This window comes from Ursus americanus, chromosome 24, assembly GCF_024610735.1.
Source record: "Ursus americanus isolate L20-20 chromosome 24, mUrsAme1.1.p, whole genome shotgun sequence".
NCBI classification, from domain to species: domain Eukaryota; kingdom Metazoa; phylum Chordata; class Mammalia; order Carnivora; family Ursidae; genus Ursus; species Ursus americanus.
In genome coordinates this window covers 41,914,373-41,931,561 of record NC_142150.1, presented here as the reverse complement: position 1 = coordinate 41,931,561, position 17,189 = coordinate 41,914,373, and the positions used below count along the sequence as shown (strand labels likewise).

At 47.8% G+C, this 17,189-nt stretch overlaps 1 protein-coding gene across 5 annotated transcripts in view; it reads left to right on the top strand.

Moving 5' to 3' along the window:
• PC (pyruvate carboxylase) overlaps positions 1 to 17,189 on the top strand; it is a 94,267-nt gene that overhangs the window by 36,047 nt on the left and 41,031 nt on the right. The window contains exon 1 of one of the 5 annotated variants that reach the window (XM_045775783.2): positions 11,495 to 11,724. The exons of the other annotated variants lie outside the window; for them this stretch is intronic. Within the exon in view, the coding sequence (XP_045631739.1) occupies positions 11,689 to 11,724 (36 nt within the window). The 5' untranslated portion in view covers positions 11,495 to 11,688. Of the gene's footprint in view, positions 1 to 11,494; positions 11,725 to 17,189 lie in introns of those variants that run through there. 5 annotated transcript variants of the gene reach the window in all.

Below are 17,189 nucleotides of genomic sequence, written 5' to 3'. Positions count from 1 at the left end.
CCCTTCAGGGGCCACTGTGTAGCTGAGAGAGACTTGCATGTGCCCCCCGCACCCCAACTAATTATTGAGTACTCTTCGTGTTCCAGGCCACGTACTACCTGTTGGAGACAAAGCAGAGAACCAGAAAGATGGAGCCCTGGTTGCCTGGCCGCCTTTCCGCCTGGCATCAGGGCAGACAGGCAGAAGGCCAGTTACTATTTAATTACGGCTGTGATAAGTGCTAGGAAGAAAAGCGTGGTAGGGAAGGAGTGCACCTTAACCGGGCAGGCTGGCCAAGCAGTTATCTGTCTCCCACAGCAGGCAGTGACTGGGTGTGGATCTTGGCAGAACACAGGGAACCTTAGGCAGGTTTTAGCAACTCCAACTCCACTCTCCATGAACTGGAATGGAGCGTGGGAGGAGCTAAGGCAGGCATCCTACCTCCCGCCTCCCCCCCTCCCCAAGTCCCTGGCTGGAGTCCAGTTCCTGGAGCTGTCTGCACACCTGGTGAGCCCCTTTCCAGGGGCGCACCCTAGGGCCTCTGATGGTACTGCTCTTAACCAGCCCCTGTGGTGTCACTGAGGTGACAGCAGAAATGCCCTTAGGGGACAGGGTCTGTTTCTAGTTGAATTACGTGCTTTCTTGCCCGGCAGTGGACAAACTGATGTTTGTGGGTTATCTGGGCTTATTCTTTCTGTACATTTGTTGAGCATTTACTTTGGGCCAGGCTCAGTCCTTCCATCGAAGAACTCCCAGGAAAGTCTTCTTAGGGTTTTCTGCCTGGCCTCTTACCTGTTGCCCTCACTGAGAAAGACGGGCAGGGATGAAGGCCGGTGGAGGAGATTGAGCTGTTTTCGGGTCTCCCAAGTGCTGGGTGACCAGGAAAAAAAGCAGCACCCCAGCTGTGAGTTCCTAGATTTCTTTTTTTGAAGGCAGCCCTTTAACCCTTCAGGCCCATGACTGTGGCTGTGTCCAAGGGCCAGGGCCACCTTTGGGCCAGGCATGTATTGTCCCTGCCTAGAACTCACACCTCAGAGGGCCTACATGTGGGAGTACCTCCCTGTGAATCTTTTGTGTCCCCCTCCAGTGCTGTTCTGGTTGGGTGTTCCCAACCCTGAGTGGGACCCACATCGTGCCTTTGTTTGTGCTTTCAACCCTCTGCTCTGTGCAGGGACAACCAGATGTCCTAAGAGGTTGTCCCAGGGTCCCATGTTTGGGCCCAGTTCCAGGAGGGCAGCTCCCACTGGTGGCCGCAGTATTTCTTTTGTAGGCTTGTGTGATATTGGGCAGCCAAGATGGTGCTGATAATGCCAAGTGTGAGTGACTCAAGTTTTTATATAGACGAGGCAATCCCCCCCAAAATATTTGCCTGGGGCCCCGCACATCCTAGGGGCAGACCTGTCCAAGGGCTACCCGTTGGGCCCTCCAGCTCTGCTTAGCTGCTCTTGGCTTGCACCAGAGAGGAGGATAAGGGCCTATTGTTTGTTCCTGGGGCCTGAATGGCACTTTGTTTTCTGCGTTTGAACTCCCAGGCCGTGGCTTTTCTACTGCTGCTCTTGCAGCAGTCACGTCTCGGATGAGAAATCCGTTCCCACTCTGACTTCACGTTGTTCTACTGAATATCCTGGGAGGATAGGGCTGTGAGCCAGCTTGGGGTCTTATGTTAGTCGCTGTGGGATGGAAGCTAAGAACAGAGACGCTGAGAGCAGGGGCCTTCTCCACCAGGAGAGCTTAGCCGTGGCAGAAGGAAAAGTGGGGAGACCCCTGTGTTCACATTGAACTGAGGAGCTAGCTGGCAGGAATGTAGGCCGGCCCTGAATCGGCAGGAAGGGAATGTGGTGGGAATGCGGGGTAAGCCGAGGCTGGGGGCAGCTGGACCAAGGCAGAGGATGCGACTTGCTGCTCTCCTTTCTTTTTGCCTTCTTGTTCTTCTCCCGCTGCACACGTTTACCACTTCACCTCCTCTCTGGTGTGGAAACAGGAGAACAATCCCAAGAATGGAAGGTGCCTCTTTCATGTTGAAGTCAAAAGAATGGGAAGGTGGAGTAGGGGTCAGAGAGCCAACAGGTAGGGATCTTGTTTGTAAGATTTTGAAACCACAGCAAGCGATCTTTTTCCGTGCAGACTCCCGGGCCCTTTCAGGCTGTCAGTTAAAGGGCATTGAGTCAGCCCTCCTGCCCTGACTCAGAACAGGAATCATGTCTCATCTCTGCTCACCTCTGGCGCCTCTCCTTATGTCACCAGGTGAAGAAGGCTGTTTGTTTTCTTTTAAAGTTGGTTTTCCCTTCTCCCAGTCTGCAGGGAGTGGCCTCCCAGACAAGTGTCTCTTCAGGTGGGGTCCTTAAGACCATGTCAAGGGGGTCCCCGAGTCAGAATGATGATCATAATGATACCAAGAGATGACTTGTCTTTTGCCCTGTGTTGATATTTGCACCAGTGGTGCAAAAGCAGAGGTGGGCAAGACTGCTGGCGCCTTTGCGGGAGTCCGGGCATTGGTGGCAGACTGTCCGGCGGGCGCAGAGCCCTTTGCCTCCACACACTTGCCTCCACACACCTGCTTCACATAGGAGTGGCCTTGACGAAGCAGGAAAATAGCCATTTCATTAACTCTCTACGCATGTGTACGTGTCCTTCCTGCCCTGTGTGGTGAGGTGGGAAGTCACTCCGCAGGGCGAACTACGTTGCGTGGCGGGAGAACTACGTTGCGTGGCGGGAGAACTACGTTGCGTGGCGGGAGAACTACGTTGCGTGGCTTGAGGACGAGCGCTTCTGGGGTTGTTTGGGTTGTGAGCTGAACTAGCCGCTTTTTGCAGGGAATGCTGTTTTTACTTGAAAGAAAACCGGCAGTTGTGGTTGCTCAGACTTGGGTATTTGACAGACTTTTTCTCGAAAAATGGATGTAGCGAACCCATTGCTTCAAAGAAAACCCCTAATAGCATTTATCGCCAGCGGCCAAATTCGAGCTGTCAAGCCAGTTAGAATTTTGGAAAGGTTTTATCCATGGTCGTGAGCTCGGCAGCTTTTCAGTCCTTAGACTTCTCTGATGATACTGGTGGTAATATTACACATGTGATACCTTGGCATTTTATTATAAAATATGTCCCCATCTTGAAGATCATCATAAGTCAGTGAACTAGTATTTTTCCAAATGACCAGTGTTGTGTGTAAGGTCACAAAATCATGTTGGGTAAAAAGGCCCATTTATATTTCAAGATAGGCCAGTGGATTTTAACATAACAGAGTACATTAGGGTTCATAGGGTTTCCTGTTTCACATTATCGTTAATTACTATTGGTCAGGTTTGGGGTATAGTATTAAATAGGAGTATCCACCGTTGTCTGAAACAGCTTCTAAAATATTTCTCCCTTTTGCTAATACATGTCTGGGTGAGTCGTCTAGATTTTCTTCATGAGCACCACTTACCACTTATCACAACAGACTGAATGCAGAAGCACAGATAGGAGAATCCAGTATCTTCTGTTAAGCTGGACATTAAAGAGATTTGCAAAAATGTAAAACAATACCATTCTTCTCAGTGTTTTTAAAAATATAGTTATGTTTTCTGAAAAGTATTTGTTAACCTGTAATGTATTTGTTATTTTAAAACATTAGTAAATATAAATAAGAGTACCACATCCCAGAATAACCCTGCACTTGAATTTGCTTTGCTTGCAGGAAGCTCTCTTCCCCTTAATAGAAGACCCTCTGAGGTCAGGGAGCATATAGACTTCTGACTGGTGGTTAAAATTTTTATTTGTGCAAGGATTTTAACTTTTCAAGAAGCTTTGACATGCATTACTTTTAAAAATTCATTTTTATAATAGCTTTACTTGAGATATAATTCACGTACTATAAAATTCACTCTTTTAAAGTGTCCAATTCAGTGGCTTTAGTATATTCACTGTTGTGTAACCAACATCACCATTCCAGAACATACTCCTAACCCCAGAAGGAAACCATGTGCCCATCAGCAATCACTCTCTTTTAACCCGCCCCCCTCCCAACCCCTGGCAACCACTAATTTGCTTTCTGTCTCTGTGGTTTTGCCTATTCCAGACATTTCATATAAATGAAGTCATACAATATGTGGCCTTTTGTGTCTGGCTTTTTTCAGTTAGGATGTTTTTAAGCTTCACCTACTTTGTCACAAGTAATAGTACGTCATCTTTTTCTTTGGCTGAATAATATTCCATTGTATGGATATACCACATTTTGTTTATCCATTCACCAGTTGGACATTTGGGTTGTTTCTACTTTTTGGTTATTATGAACAGTGCTGCTGTGATCCTTTGTGTACACATTTTATGTAGACATATATTCTCATTTCTCTTGTGTATCTATCTAGGAGCTGGGTTGTGTGGTAACTCAGTATTTAATCATTTGAGGAACTCCACGTGGTTTTCTGAAGTGGCTGCACTGTTTTATATTCCCACCAGCAGTGTGTGAGGAGCAGTGTCTGATTTCTCCATATCATCACCAATACTTGTGATTGTCTGTCTTGTTGATTGTAGCCACCCTGGTGGGTGTGAAGTATATCTCACTGTGGTTTTGATTTGCATTTCCCTAATGACGTTGAGCATCTCTGCATGTACTTATTCGCCATTTGTATGTCTTCTTTGGAGAAAATATCTGTTCAGATCTCATTTTTAATAAAGTTGTTTGTATTTTTGTGGTTGAGGTATAAAAGTTTTTGTTTTTTAAAAAATATATATATATTCTGAAAGTTAGACCCATAGAAGATTACATGATTTGTAAAAACTTTCTCCCATTCTGTGGGGTTGTCTTTTCTCTTTCTTGGTGTTCTTGGGAGCCCAAAAGGTTTTTCATTTTGGTGATGGCAGTTTATCTGGTTTTTTTTTTGTTTCTTAACGTCTTCTGTCAGAGCTAAGAAACCAAGGCCACGGAGATTTATATTTTATTCTAAGAGTTTTATAGTTTTAACCCTTGTGTTTAAATCTAATCCATTTTATGTGAATTTCTATAAATGGTGTGAGGTAGGGGTCCAAATTCATTCTTTTGCTTGTGGCTATCCACTAGTTAGAGAGCACCATTTGTGGAATTGTTTCAGCACCCTGCTGAAGATCAGTTGACTGTAACTATGAGGGACTTATGGGCTCTCAAGTCTATCCCATGGATCTATATGTCTATCCCTATCCCAGTACCACACTGTCTCCCCCCCCCCACATACACCATCTTGATTACTGTAGCTTTCTAGTGAGTTTTGGAATGGACACATGTGAATCCTCTTAACCATGTCCTTCTTTTTCAAGATTCTCTTGATTGTTCTGGTTCCTTTGCATTTCTTTATGAATTTTAGTATCATCTTGTCAATTTCTGCAAATAAAGTAAGCTGCAGTTTTTGTTAGGGTTTGTATTGAATCATTTTGGGGAATATTGCCATCTTAACAAGGTTTCAGTCTCTGATCCATGAACATGAGGTGTTTTTCTTCAGGTCTTCAAATTTTTTCAGTGATATTTTGTAGTTTTCAGTGTACCAGTCTTGAACTTCTTTTGTTAAATTTGTTCCTCGGTGTTTTATTCTTTTTGATTCTTGTCTTACTGTATATTGATTTAACTTTGTTGTTTAACCTTCCCCCGCCCCGACTGTCTCAACTAGACTGAGTATCCATAGGGCCTGGCACTTTGTTTGTTTTTTTCTTTTTCAAGATTTTATTTATTTATTTGACAGAGAGAGAGACAGCCAGCGAGAGAGGGAACACGAGCAGGGGGAGTGGGAGAGGAAGAAGCTGGCTCCCAGCGAGGAGCCAGATGAGGGGCTTGATCCCAGGACACTGGGATCACACCCTGAGCTGAAGGCAGATGCTTAACGACCGAGCCGCCCAGGCGCCCCAGGGCCTGGCACTTTGGTAGCACAGTGCACTGCAGTAGAGATTTTCTTGTTTATTTTTTGTTCCCACTGCCCTTATGAAGAAGGCATGGTTTTATTGTCCGTGGCCTAGTAGTTGAAGAACTGCAGCCCAGAGTGCAAGGTGACTTGCTTCTCTGCACAGCACGGATCAGAATCACAGCCCACTCCTCTTTCCAGGCATAATCCTGCATGGGACTGACACTCTATTCTTTTCTTTTCTTTTCTTTTCTTTTCTTTTCTTTTCTTTTCTTTTCTTTTCTTTTCTTTCTTTTCTTTTCTTTCCTTTCCTTTCCTTTCCTTTCCTTTCCTTTCCTTTCCTTTCCTTTCCTTTCCTTTTCTTTTCTTTTCTTTTCTTTTCTTTTCTTTTCTTTTCTTTTCTTTTCTTTTCTTTTCTTTTCTTTTTTTTCTTTTTTAATAGAGAGTGCTGCCGGGGGTAGGGGAAGGGAGGAGAGGCAGAGGGAGAGGGAGAAGCAGATTCCCCATCCAGCAGGGAGCCTGATACAGGGCTCTGATCCCAGGACCCCAAGATCACGACCTGAGCCAAAGGCAGACACTTAACGGACTGAGCCACCAGGCGCCCCTGACACACTATTCTTGCCGTCCCTTCCCCCCACTTGTGTTTGTTTATCCATTCACCAGTTGGGCCTTTGGGTTGTTTCTACTTTTTGGTTATGAGTAAGAGTCTACGTCTCTTACATTGAGCCCCAGGGCATGAAGGCAAGAGAAGGATTAGGCTGATGTCACAAGGGCTGGCCACTGGGCATCTTTTCTGGGCATCTCTAATGTGCTATATTCTCTTAGTTATTTCCAAAATACGTGACCTAATTAAGTTCTCAGAGCAACTCCACAAGATGACTCAGATCACTCTGCATTTTATAGACCAGGAGGTGAAAGTTCAAAGGGTCATGGAAACTCCCAGGTCAAAGAGTGAGTTACGTGTTCAATACTGTTCCAAAAGTTCCAGCTTTGGTGCTGAAAGAGGTGACGTGTGGGGAGGAGGGAGGGAATGGGGGCTTTCTTGAAAACTGAGGCTCATCAAAACCAAGGTTGATTTGGATCAATCCAGGAGCATTTGATCATTGGCCTGGAGCTGCTGTCTCAAAATGATTGGCTTACTGCTCCTTTCTGGGAGGGACTCTCTCCCTCTCTGTTTCTCCAGAGCACCTAGCATTATTTTCATTACCCAGTGGACATTCCTTACAAGCTTTTTGAGTAAATGAAAGATATTCTGCCCGCCTGCTTTGTTCCATAGAAGTCATAGAACCTCAGTGCCTCTGTGGCTGGATTTGGGGTGATATAGAAGAATGGGGGACAAGGCCATTAGAGGGATCCCAGCTGCCCTTTGGGTGTGAAGCAAGAGGCATGGGAGAGATGCAGGATCTCCTGTTGTCGGCACATCCCCACCCCAGGGCAGAGCACAGATACATGTGGTTCCTTCTTGGATCTGGTTTGTCACTTCCAGGGTTACGGTGTTGTTTCCACATCTGAGTGACCCATGAACCAGAACAGCACTGAGTATCTTTGCCATTGGTTTAACTGAGCCAGACCCTTACTCTCTACCCCCACTTCTGTTTATCTAAAGTAAGAAAACAACTATGAAGTTGTAGTCATTGGTGGCCTTGACAGTATTTTACAACTGTATAGAAAGTTAATTGGTGCAGTTTTTTATAAAAAGATTTTATTTATTTAAGAGAGCACGTGTGCGCACACACACGCACAGGAGAGGGGAGGAGGAGCAGAGGAAGAAGCAAACTCTCTGCAGAGCAGGGAGTCTGACGTGGGGCTTGATCCCAGGGCCCTGAGACCATGACCTGAGCTGGAGGTAGACGCTTAACTGACTGAGCCACCCAGGTGCCCCTGACTGGTACAGTTTTTGATGCTGGATATTCTGCGTAGATTGAAAGCCGTGGCCCATGAGGTTATGTTTCTGTGATGCAGTGAGCTTGCCTTCCTCCCCAGCCTCATTGTGGCACCTGCTGCCCCAGCCACGCCGGGCTATACATGGCTGTGAACACGCAAAGCAGGTGGTCTCCTTATCACACTGCTCCCTCTTCCTGGATGCTTGCCCTTCCTCCTTTCCCTCCAGACCACCTGTCCGTCTCCTCATCTTTCAGGCTCCCTCCTGTGATGCCCTTCTGGATCCTTGATTCACCCTTCGCCTACCACTAGCTTAGAGATGACACCTGCTGCTTTTCTATACGATAGTACCCATCACGCTTCATTTGACTTTTTCCCCCTTTGTTCGTTTCTTTTTCTTTTTTCTTTTTATTTATTTTAAAGATTTTATTCATTTATTAGAGAGGGAGAGTGAGCAAAAGAGAGAGCACAAGCAGGGGCAGGGAGAGGAACAAGCAGACTGCCCATTGAGCAGGCAGCCTGATGTGGGGCTCAATCCCAAGACCCTGAGATGATGACCTAAGGTGAAGGCAGATGCTTAGCGGACCGAGCCACCCAGGCACCCCTTTGCTTTTTTTTATTGAGGTGTAATTGACAATATTACTTTCAAGTGTACAGGGTAATGGCTCAGTATGTATGTATGTACAGTATGTATTGTGAGACAATCACATTAAGTGTAGTTAATGCCTTTACCACACATAGTTAACACGTTTGTTTTCCTTGTGATGAGAACTTTTAAGATCTACTCTCTTCGCAACTTTCCAATATACAGTACGATATTGTTTACTGTAGTCACCGTGCCGAGCAGTTCATTTCACTTCTTTACGTGTCTGGTGCCTTTCCTGACCCTAGCGCCATAAGGGCAAGGCCCACCCCTGTCCCTCTGTCTCTCTGTGTCCCCACTGCTGATAGAGATGTCTGGGCAGGCTGCACTGTGCTAAACAGAAAACAAGGCGCCCTGTCCCCGGCGATGGTGTTCTTGGTGCAGTCGGGTAACGGCCTGGGAAGTGCCTGCTGCAGGCAGAGCTGCGGAAGACCTGGGCTGAGTCCTGGGCAGCTTCTAATCTGGACGACGAGAGACACCTGTTCTGAAGGTTCCTGTTCTTCTGCCTTATCTCCGTGTGCTAGAAATGAAGCATGCACAGAGGCAGCTGGGGCTCGTGAGAGGTGACCCATGGGGAGTGACATCAGTGCCACTGAAAGTTGTCTCCTCCAGTCTCCTCTGACAGACCCTAGGGAGGCCTGGGTCCTCTCAGCTCTCGGAACGCAGGACTCTGCTCCTGGGACTGTCCTCGCTCAAAGCTAGGTGACTCGCTTCCTTTATCTTGTCCCAACCTGGGTGCTAATGGGGAGAAAGGTGCCAGATTTCATGGCACCTCTGCGATGCCTGTGGGTGTCCAGGAGGTTACAGAGGAAGGAGGGCATGTACCCAACCATCTAACAGCCTATTCGACTACCAGTCTTTCCCCTTACCCTAGTCCTTTCGTTGAGTTCCTCAGTGCTGGGAGATTTAAAAACTTGGAGAAACAGTAGAATGTTAGGATATGTTTCTCCTTCTGGTCTGCCCTTTTCTATCATGAAGATCTACTTTTATGAGAAAAATTGGGAACAGTTGGAAGTCGAAGCTGGCCGTTCATAGTAATCAGATCCGTTGAGCCCTCACAAACAGCCCTGCAAGCTGTATGTTGCTGATCCCCATTTTACAAATGCCTGAATTGAGGCTTGGAGGTTAAGGGACCTGCCCACGGTCACACACACAGAGGAGAGCTAAGATCCAAGCCCAGGTGCGTCTCACTGCGAAGCCCTGTCCTTCTCATGCTTGCTCATCCTCGTGAGTGGCAAGCATCACCCCCCTCTGTAACCCGTGTTGCCAGCATGTCCAGAGCGTGGGTGAAGGGAGTCCCTTCTTCCCTGATTTCGGCCACTTCTGTCTGGGGGTACTCACCCAGAGTTTGTGCCTTTCCCCAAGTAGCGTCCGACTGTCCAGTCCTTCTTGGACCCATTTCTGTGCTTGTGTCGGGAGGCTCTCCGTTCCCCTCCATCAGTGGGGATAAATGTCCCCTGTCTTCGTCCCCCTGGCGTAGGGAGATTGAGATAAGGTGTGTGCAGGCGCTGGACTAAGATCTCATGCTGTAGAAATGTCCCTCAGACCGTTCTTGCTCCTGGCCCCACCCCTGGATGAGGCCGAGGCCTATGTGCCAGCCTGATGCCAGCTGCTCCCTCCGGCTCACCCTCTCAGCGGTTCATCAGCCAGACGGCCACTGTCAAGGTGGATGTGGGAGCCTGTGGCGCTGCTCTGCCTTCGGCTGGGCAAGCTGCGCTGGGTGCCTGTTCCGATGGCTCAGGAGGACGAGGCCTGCCTCAGCCCAGAAACCAGAGCTCCATATGCAGGGAGCCTCTGCTAGTTCCCCACCCTGCATCCCAGCCAGCCTTCTACTCTTACTGTTCCTGGGCAGGGCGCCTCTGGAGTTTCACTGGCCTCTTCTGGGGTCTGCAGCTGCCTGCTTTTGTCAGGGTTTATTAGTGGTTAGCTCCCTTCCTTGGTGGGCTAGAGGGGGGGGTTATTAGTGGTTATCTCCCTTCCTTGGTGGGCTAGAGGGAAGGCAGAAAGCTGCTTGCTTGTTTTCAGCTCTGGAGAAAGCTGGAGGCAAGGGGGAAGCAGAGTACTTGCACAGGGTGAGGTCCTGGATCTGAGAGGAGTAAGCAGGTCCCCTCCCGTGCTGAGTTTGCATTTAACTTTCGGGTCTCCCAGGGACTCCTGACATTCAGGCTCGCACCTGACTTAGAACCTCTGCCCAGGTCAGGCGTGCCCACATTTCATTAGCAGGGGCATCCTTCCTGCTTCTCTGGATGCCACCTGCCTTGTCCGGGAGTGAGCACTCAGAAGCAGGGAAGGCCTCTCTAACTAATAAACCTTGGGTTCAGGAAGCTAAGCAAAGATAGAGCTGATTTATTGACTGTGCTTCCTCCAAGAATTCTTGTCTGAGCTCAGCCTGGGCTGGTTTTTATTTTGGTGATAGTGGGGTAGATCCATGGGGTAGGCACTCTATCCCTGTTCGGGACTGGAGTGGTCTTTGGGATAACACAATGTTAAATGGATTGATCTGAGTGGGTTTAATAATACATTCAAGCATTTAAAAATCTTGCTAATGAAGTCAGACCAGGTTAAGAGCTCACAGGAGCCACTAGGTAACATGTGCCCTTTGGAGGAATCCTGTCTCCTGGCCCCAGGGGAGAAAGGACCAGGATGTTTCCAGATCCCAGGGGGACAAGCTGAGACTTGGTGAGATCTCAGCAGGAGGAGGAAGACCTCAAAGTCCTCATTTTTCCTTCTCCTGTCAGATCCTCTCTTCCTTTCCTTAGGCCAGAGGCTCTCTCACCTGGCAGGTCCTCCTGTCCTTGGCCCTCTTTTCTTGGTAAAGGCCAAACACCATTGCCCTTTAATCCTTCCCGCTAACCCATAGTCAGTGGTTTTGACCGCCCTCTCCCAGCTCACCTCTGACCTGCTCACCTCTGACCTGGTTTTGTTTTTTCCCTTCTCTCAAACAAGCTGTTCAAGGTCTACTGCTGAGCCAGAGATTGGCTCACAAGCAGCTCTCTCTTGTCTGAGCTGTAGGGAGGGGATAATTCTAGAAAGTCATTGACAGAGGCTTAACCTAGAGCGTCAATTATAAACAGGCAGTGGGCAGAGCGCCTAGTTTTGGGTATTCTTTTTTTTTTTTTTTAAAGATTTTATTTATTTATTTGACAGAGATAGAGACAGCCAGCGAGAGAGGGAACACAAGCAGGGGGAGTGGGAGAGGAAGAAGCAGGCTCATAGCAGAGGAGCCTGATGTGGGGCTCGATCCCAGAACGCCGGGATCACGCCCTGAGCCGAAGGCAGACGCTTAACCGCTGTGCCACCCAGGCGCCCCAGTTTTGGGTATTCTGGTACCAGGAACGCCATGGCCTCCCTGGGGCTCTGCAGACCAGCTGCCACGGTAAGACCACCTCTCAGCAGTCCTGGGCACACTGTCCTGGGTGGTGGTGTGCACTGGTGGTCACTGGTGGGGGACTACCCACTGTGGTCATTGTTTCTCTTCCCTCTGGAACTTGGCAGTCTATTGCTACTAGAGAGAAGAAGGCAGAGGGATTCTGGGAACAGTCCTTGGAGACAGGAATTCAGGGGACAGGTGGCTGGATCATTGCTCACCAGCCTGTGGGGACAGCTCTGGTCAGGGATGGTCAAAACCGAGGAGCCCAAAGTGGGAAAACCTTACTTGACAATGAAGATGGATTCTGCCTGAGTCCTTGGGGACAGAGGAAGATGTGCCATGGGTCACAGAGCTCTGGGCCAGAATGCCTTTGTGTGGTGGTGACAGTTGGGGGAAAGGCCATGTGGTTCCCTTGACTAGGGTCCCTTCTGGAAATGGTGAAGCAGTAAGTGGTCAGGGGAAGGGTCTGCTCTGAGTACAGCACCAGGCCAGGGGCTCAGGGGCCCACACGTGCTGTGCTCCAGCTCCTTGGCCAGCTTGGGCCTTGACAAAATGCTCTGGAGATGCAGAACAGGGAGGCCTGGCTCTCCTTTAGGCATCTGGGAAATGGAAGGGCCAAGACGTGAGTTTGTGATTACGTCCTAGAGAGCAGTGAAGGGAAAGCGTATAACTACCTACCTATTTGGGAGAAAAAATTTCTGGCTTTGAGCAGGACCCACTGTTCTGGTGTGAAGGGAAACAATTTTTGCTTGAAAAAAACCTTTCCCTAAGTTCCGGTGGCAGAGAAACTAAGGGCCCCAAATGTCTACTGATTATCTCCCACTGCAAACAGGTCAGATTCTCCAGGTCATGGGATAAGAATTTAAGACGGGAGTAACAGACTGTGTGTGTGTGTGTGTGTGTGTGTGGTTTGAGGAACACGTGAGGAGGAGGACTTACATTTCCCTTTGCTTTGTAAGACGGGAGTAACAGACTGTGTGTGTGTGTGTGTGTGTGTGTGTGTGTGTGTGTGTGTGTGTGGTTTGAGGAACACGTGAGGAGGAGGACTTACGTTTCCCTTTGCTTTGTCCCAAACTGCCCAGCGCAGAAGTTGGTGAGAAATGTACCTTTTCTTCTGGTGCTCTGGACCAGGGATGGAGGGATATGGCTTCTGGACTTTATTCCCTGTTGGGTGACTCAAAGGGAGACCTGTCGTCGGGAGGAATTTGAAGGCAAGATGACAGTCCGTGCTTACAAATCTGAAGGGCTGGGTCTGGAATGATCTCATTTGTGCACTTGGTTTGCTCCCGGCTAGAACGAAACCCTCAGTTTTATGAAGGCAGGGACCTCTCCTCTCTTGTTAAGCTGTATCTCCAGTGCCTAACAGTACCTGGTATGTTGCGAAGACTCAATCACTATTGAGTGAATGAATGAATGAACACTTAGTCTCTGCCTGTCATTTCACTAAACCTCTCCAATTTCATCTTTTGTTGTTTCCATGTCAGACTTCTCATCTGGGGCGCCTGGGTGGCGCAGTCGTTAAGCGTCTGCCTTTGGCTCAGGGCGTGATCCCGGCGTTCTGGGATCGAGCCCCACATCAGGCTCCTCCGCTAGGAGCCTGCTTCTTCCTCTCCCACTCCCCCTGCTTGTGTTCCCTCTCTCACTGGCTGTCTCTGTGAAATAAATAAATAAAGTCTTAAAAAAAAAAAAAAGACTTCTCATCTGATCAGCATCTACTTGGTGTCACCTGACCCTGACTAAAAACTAGTCAGGCAAGACCATGCTTACAGGGAGAGGATAGTGGGCCCTGTGAGGTTCCCTCTCACCACTGGTCCACGCTGATGTCCTGTGGGCCAGGTGCCCCCCACCCCCGCCCTGCCCCGCTGGGCCTCTGGCGTGGATCTGAGCCCAGGTGAAGCCCCTCCTCCATGTTACTTACTTAACTCTCCTCAACTGCTTTCCCCTTCTCCAATCTCCCTTTTCCCCCAGTGGCTCCTTTGCACATGCTGGCTATTTAACATCCCTTATATTTCAAGTACGCTAGTCTTGTCTCCTCACCAGACAGAAAGGTTCATAAAGGCAGAGGCCCTGCGTTTGTTATATTATCCTCTGTCCCTCAAGTGTGTGTTACCGGCAGTAGGTGCTCAGTAAACACTCAATGGCTCCAATTGTACGAAATCTAATCCTAGTCCTTGGAGTACGAATTGCAGCTTCTAGTTTACGAAACTGAAGGGGGACAATCTGAGGTTTCTCATACTGCAGGTTGCTTAATTGTCAGCCACCTGTGCGGGGGGATAAGGGTGTTTCATTGATGGACTAACAGGTTCCAAACTGTTTTTTACTCATAACACCTCTGAAACCAAATCTGTGGGTTTTTTCCTTACACCATCCAATTCTTTGGTTCTCCGCAGACACCAGCGGGGTATCCTTCAACTCAATTCAACTCAATTCCATCACTACCCAGAGTTAGGGCAGACCCCATAGGTGAAGGGCTCAGTCCCACAATATGGCCCAGACACCAGTCACAAGACCTGGCCTTCTGGACCTCTCACCAACCAGCTATAAATCAGAGATGACCAAGATCCCCTCCTCAGGTTCTATAATTTTTTAGAACTGTTCACAGAACTCAGAAAACTGCTTTCCTTACTATTACCTGCTTATTGTAAAGGCTACAGATGGTACATATGTGAAGTCTGGAAGAGTCCTGAGTGTAGGAACTTCTGTCCGCATGGATTGGGGTGCACCTTTTGGTATGTGGAGGCCTTCACCATCCTGGAAGCTCTCTGAATCTCATTGTTTAGAGTTTTTATATAGGCTCCATTACGTAGGCACAGTTGATCAAATTATTGGCCATTGGTGATTAACTCAGTCTCTGGTCCCTCCCCCCTCCCAGTGGAAAGTTCCAGCCTTCTACTCCTGTGGTTGGTTCCTCTAGCAAGCAGCACCGCCCCCCCCCCCTTAAGCTATCTAGGGGCCCACCAGGGGTCACTTCATTAGTATAAAGTCAGGTGTGGTTGTAAGGGGCTTACTATGAATAAGAAAAGTTGCTCCCATCTCCCCTACCACTCAAGAAATCCCAAGGGTTTTAGGAGCTCTGTGCCAGGAACCAGGGAGGAAAACCAGATTCTATAGTTCTTACATCACTGTATCACACAAGGGCAGTGAGGTGGCGTGACCCCCAAGGTCATTCGACCAGACAGCGGCAAAGCTGGAATTTGTACCTGACTTTTCCAGCTCAAAGACTTTGCTCTTTCCGGTGAATCACGGCAGCATCTGGCCCCACCTCCACTTCATCAAGGCTTCTCCCACCGTCCAGGGAGGGAGGTTCCTGCCCAAACTAAGTGGGGGGGGGGGTGCGCGGGGCAGGACCTTGGCTGCTTTCCCCTTTATCCTTCCAAAGAAGTAAAAGTATCTTTATTTGCGGCTGATATGATCTTGCATAGGAAAACCTAAGGAATCCATTAAAAACCTATTAAAATGAATGAATAAAAGTTCAACAGGGTTGCAGGACATAAGATCAATATACAGAAATTAACCATATTTCTATACAGTAGCAGTGAACAAATTGAAAATAATTTCATATAGAATAGTATCAAGAAGAGTAAAATTCTTACAAATAAATTTAATGGAAGAATTGTAAAACTTGTATAAAACATTGTTGAAAAAAATTTAAGAACACCTGAATAAATGGACTGCCTATGTTCATGGATCAGAAGACTTAATACTGGTAAAATGGTAGTACTCCCCCAAATGATCCACAGATTCAGTGCAGGGCCTTTCACAATCCCGGCTGCCTTTAGTTGCAGAATTTGACAAGATGATCCTAGAATCCACATGGAAATGCAAGGGAAGGAGACAACCAGAAGAATCTTGGGAAAGAACACAGTTGGAGGACTCACACTTTCTGATTTCAGAACGTTGTACAAAGCCACAGTAATGAAGACAGTGTGGTGCTGGCATGAAGACAGATGTATAGATCAGTGGAGTAGAAGGAGAGCCCAGAAATAAACCCTCACACTTATAGTCCGTTGATTTTTGACAAGGGTGCCAAGACAATTTAATGGGGAAAGAGTTGCCTTTTCAACAAATGGTGCTGGAACAACTGGATGTCCACATGCCAAAGAATGAAATTGGACACTACCTTACACCACAGACAAAAATCAAAATGGATCAAAGACCTGAATGCAGGAGCTAAAACTATAAAACTTTCAGAAGGAAACATAATCATAAATCTTCGTGATGTTGGGGTAGGTAGTGGTTTCTTAGCTACAACAACAGAAGCACAAGCAATAAAATAAAAAATAGATCAATCAGACTTCATCAATATTTAAAACTTCTGTGCACTGTCATGGATGCTGTCAAGAAAGCAAAATGGCAACGCAAAGAATGGGAGAAAATTTTTGCAAATCTTGTATCTGATAGGGAACTTCTATCTAGAACTTGTATCTAGAATATATAAAGAACTCTCACAACTCAACAATAAAGAGACAAATTATTCAACTTAAAAATGGACAAGGGAAGGGCGCCTTGGTGGCTCAGTCGATTAAGCGTCAGAATATGGCTCAGGTCATGATCTCAGGGTCCTGGGATCGAGCCCCGCATTCAGCAGGGAGTCTGCTTGTCCCTCTGTCTCTGTGCCTCCCCCCACTGACTTGTGCTCACGCGTGTGCCCTCTCTCTGTCTCCCTCTCAAATAAATAAATGAAACCTTAAAAATGGACAAGGGATCTGAAGAGACATTTTTCCAAAGAAGATAGACAGATGGCCAGTAAGCACATGAAAATACGCTCAACATCATTAGCCATCAGGGAATTGTAGATCAGAACTACAATGAAATACCACTTCGTCCCCTCTTGGCGGCTACTCGAAAAGAAAGACAGTGCAAGGGCTGGTGGGGATGCGGAGGAGCTGGTGGTTATAAAATGGAGCCGCTGCCGTGGGAAGCAGTCGGCAGCCCCTCAAGCAGTCAAACATAGAGTCACCGTAGGATCAAGCTGCATGTCCCTAGCCGAGAGATGAAACACATGTGCACCCAAAAACCTGCACGCACACGCTCATAGCAGCACCGTTCCTAACAGCCAACGCGTAGGAACAACCTGGATGCCCATCGGCTCATGAAGGGTAATACGTGAGACGTGGTCTGTCTCTGCAGTGGGAGAGTACTTGGCAGTGAAAGGGAATGAGGGTCTGGCCCCTGCTGCAGTGTGGAGGAACCTCGAAGGCCTTATGCTGAGTGAAAGAAGCCAGACACAAAGGACCTTCTTATTCCTTTTATATGAAAGGTCCCGAAGAGGCAAATCCAGAGAGACAGAGTTAGCTTAGTGAGCTGGGAGTTGGCGGAGATGACAGTTAAGGGGTAGGACCGTGTTCTGGAATCGGTTGTGGTGATTGATGCACAGATCCTAAACGCCGCTGAATTGTACTTCAGTGTGTGAACTGTCTGGTATGTGAATTCGACCTCAATAAAGCTTTAAAAAAATCCCACACAGACCT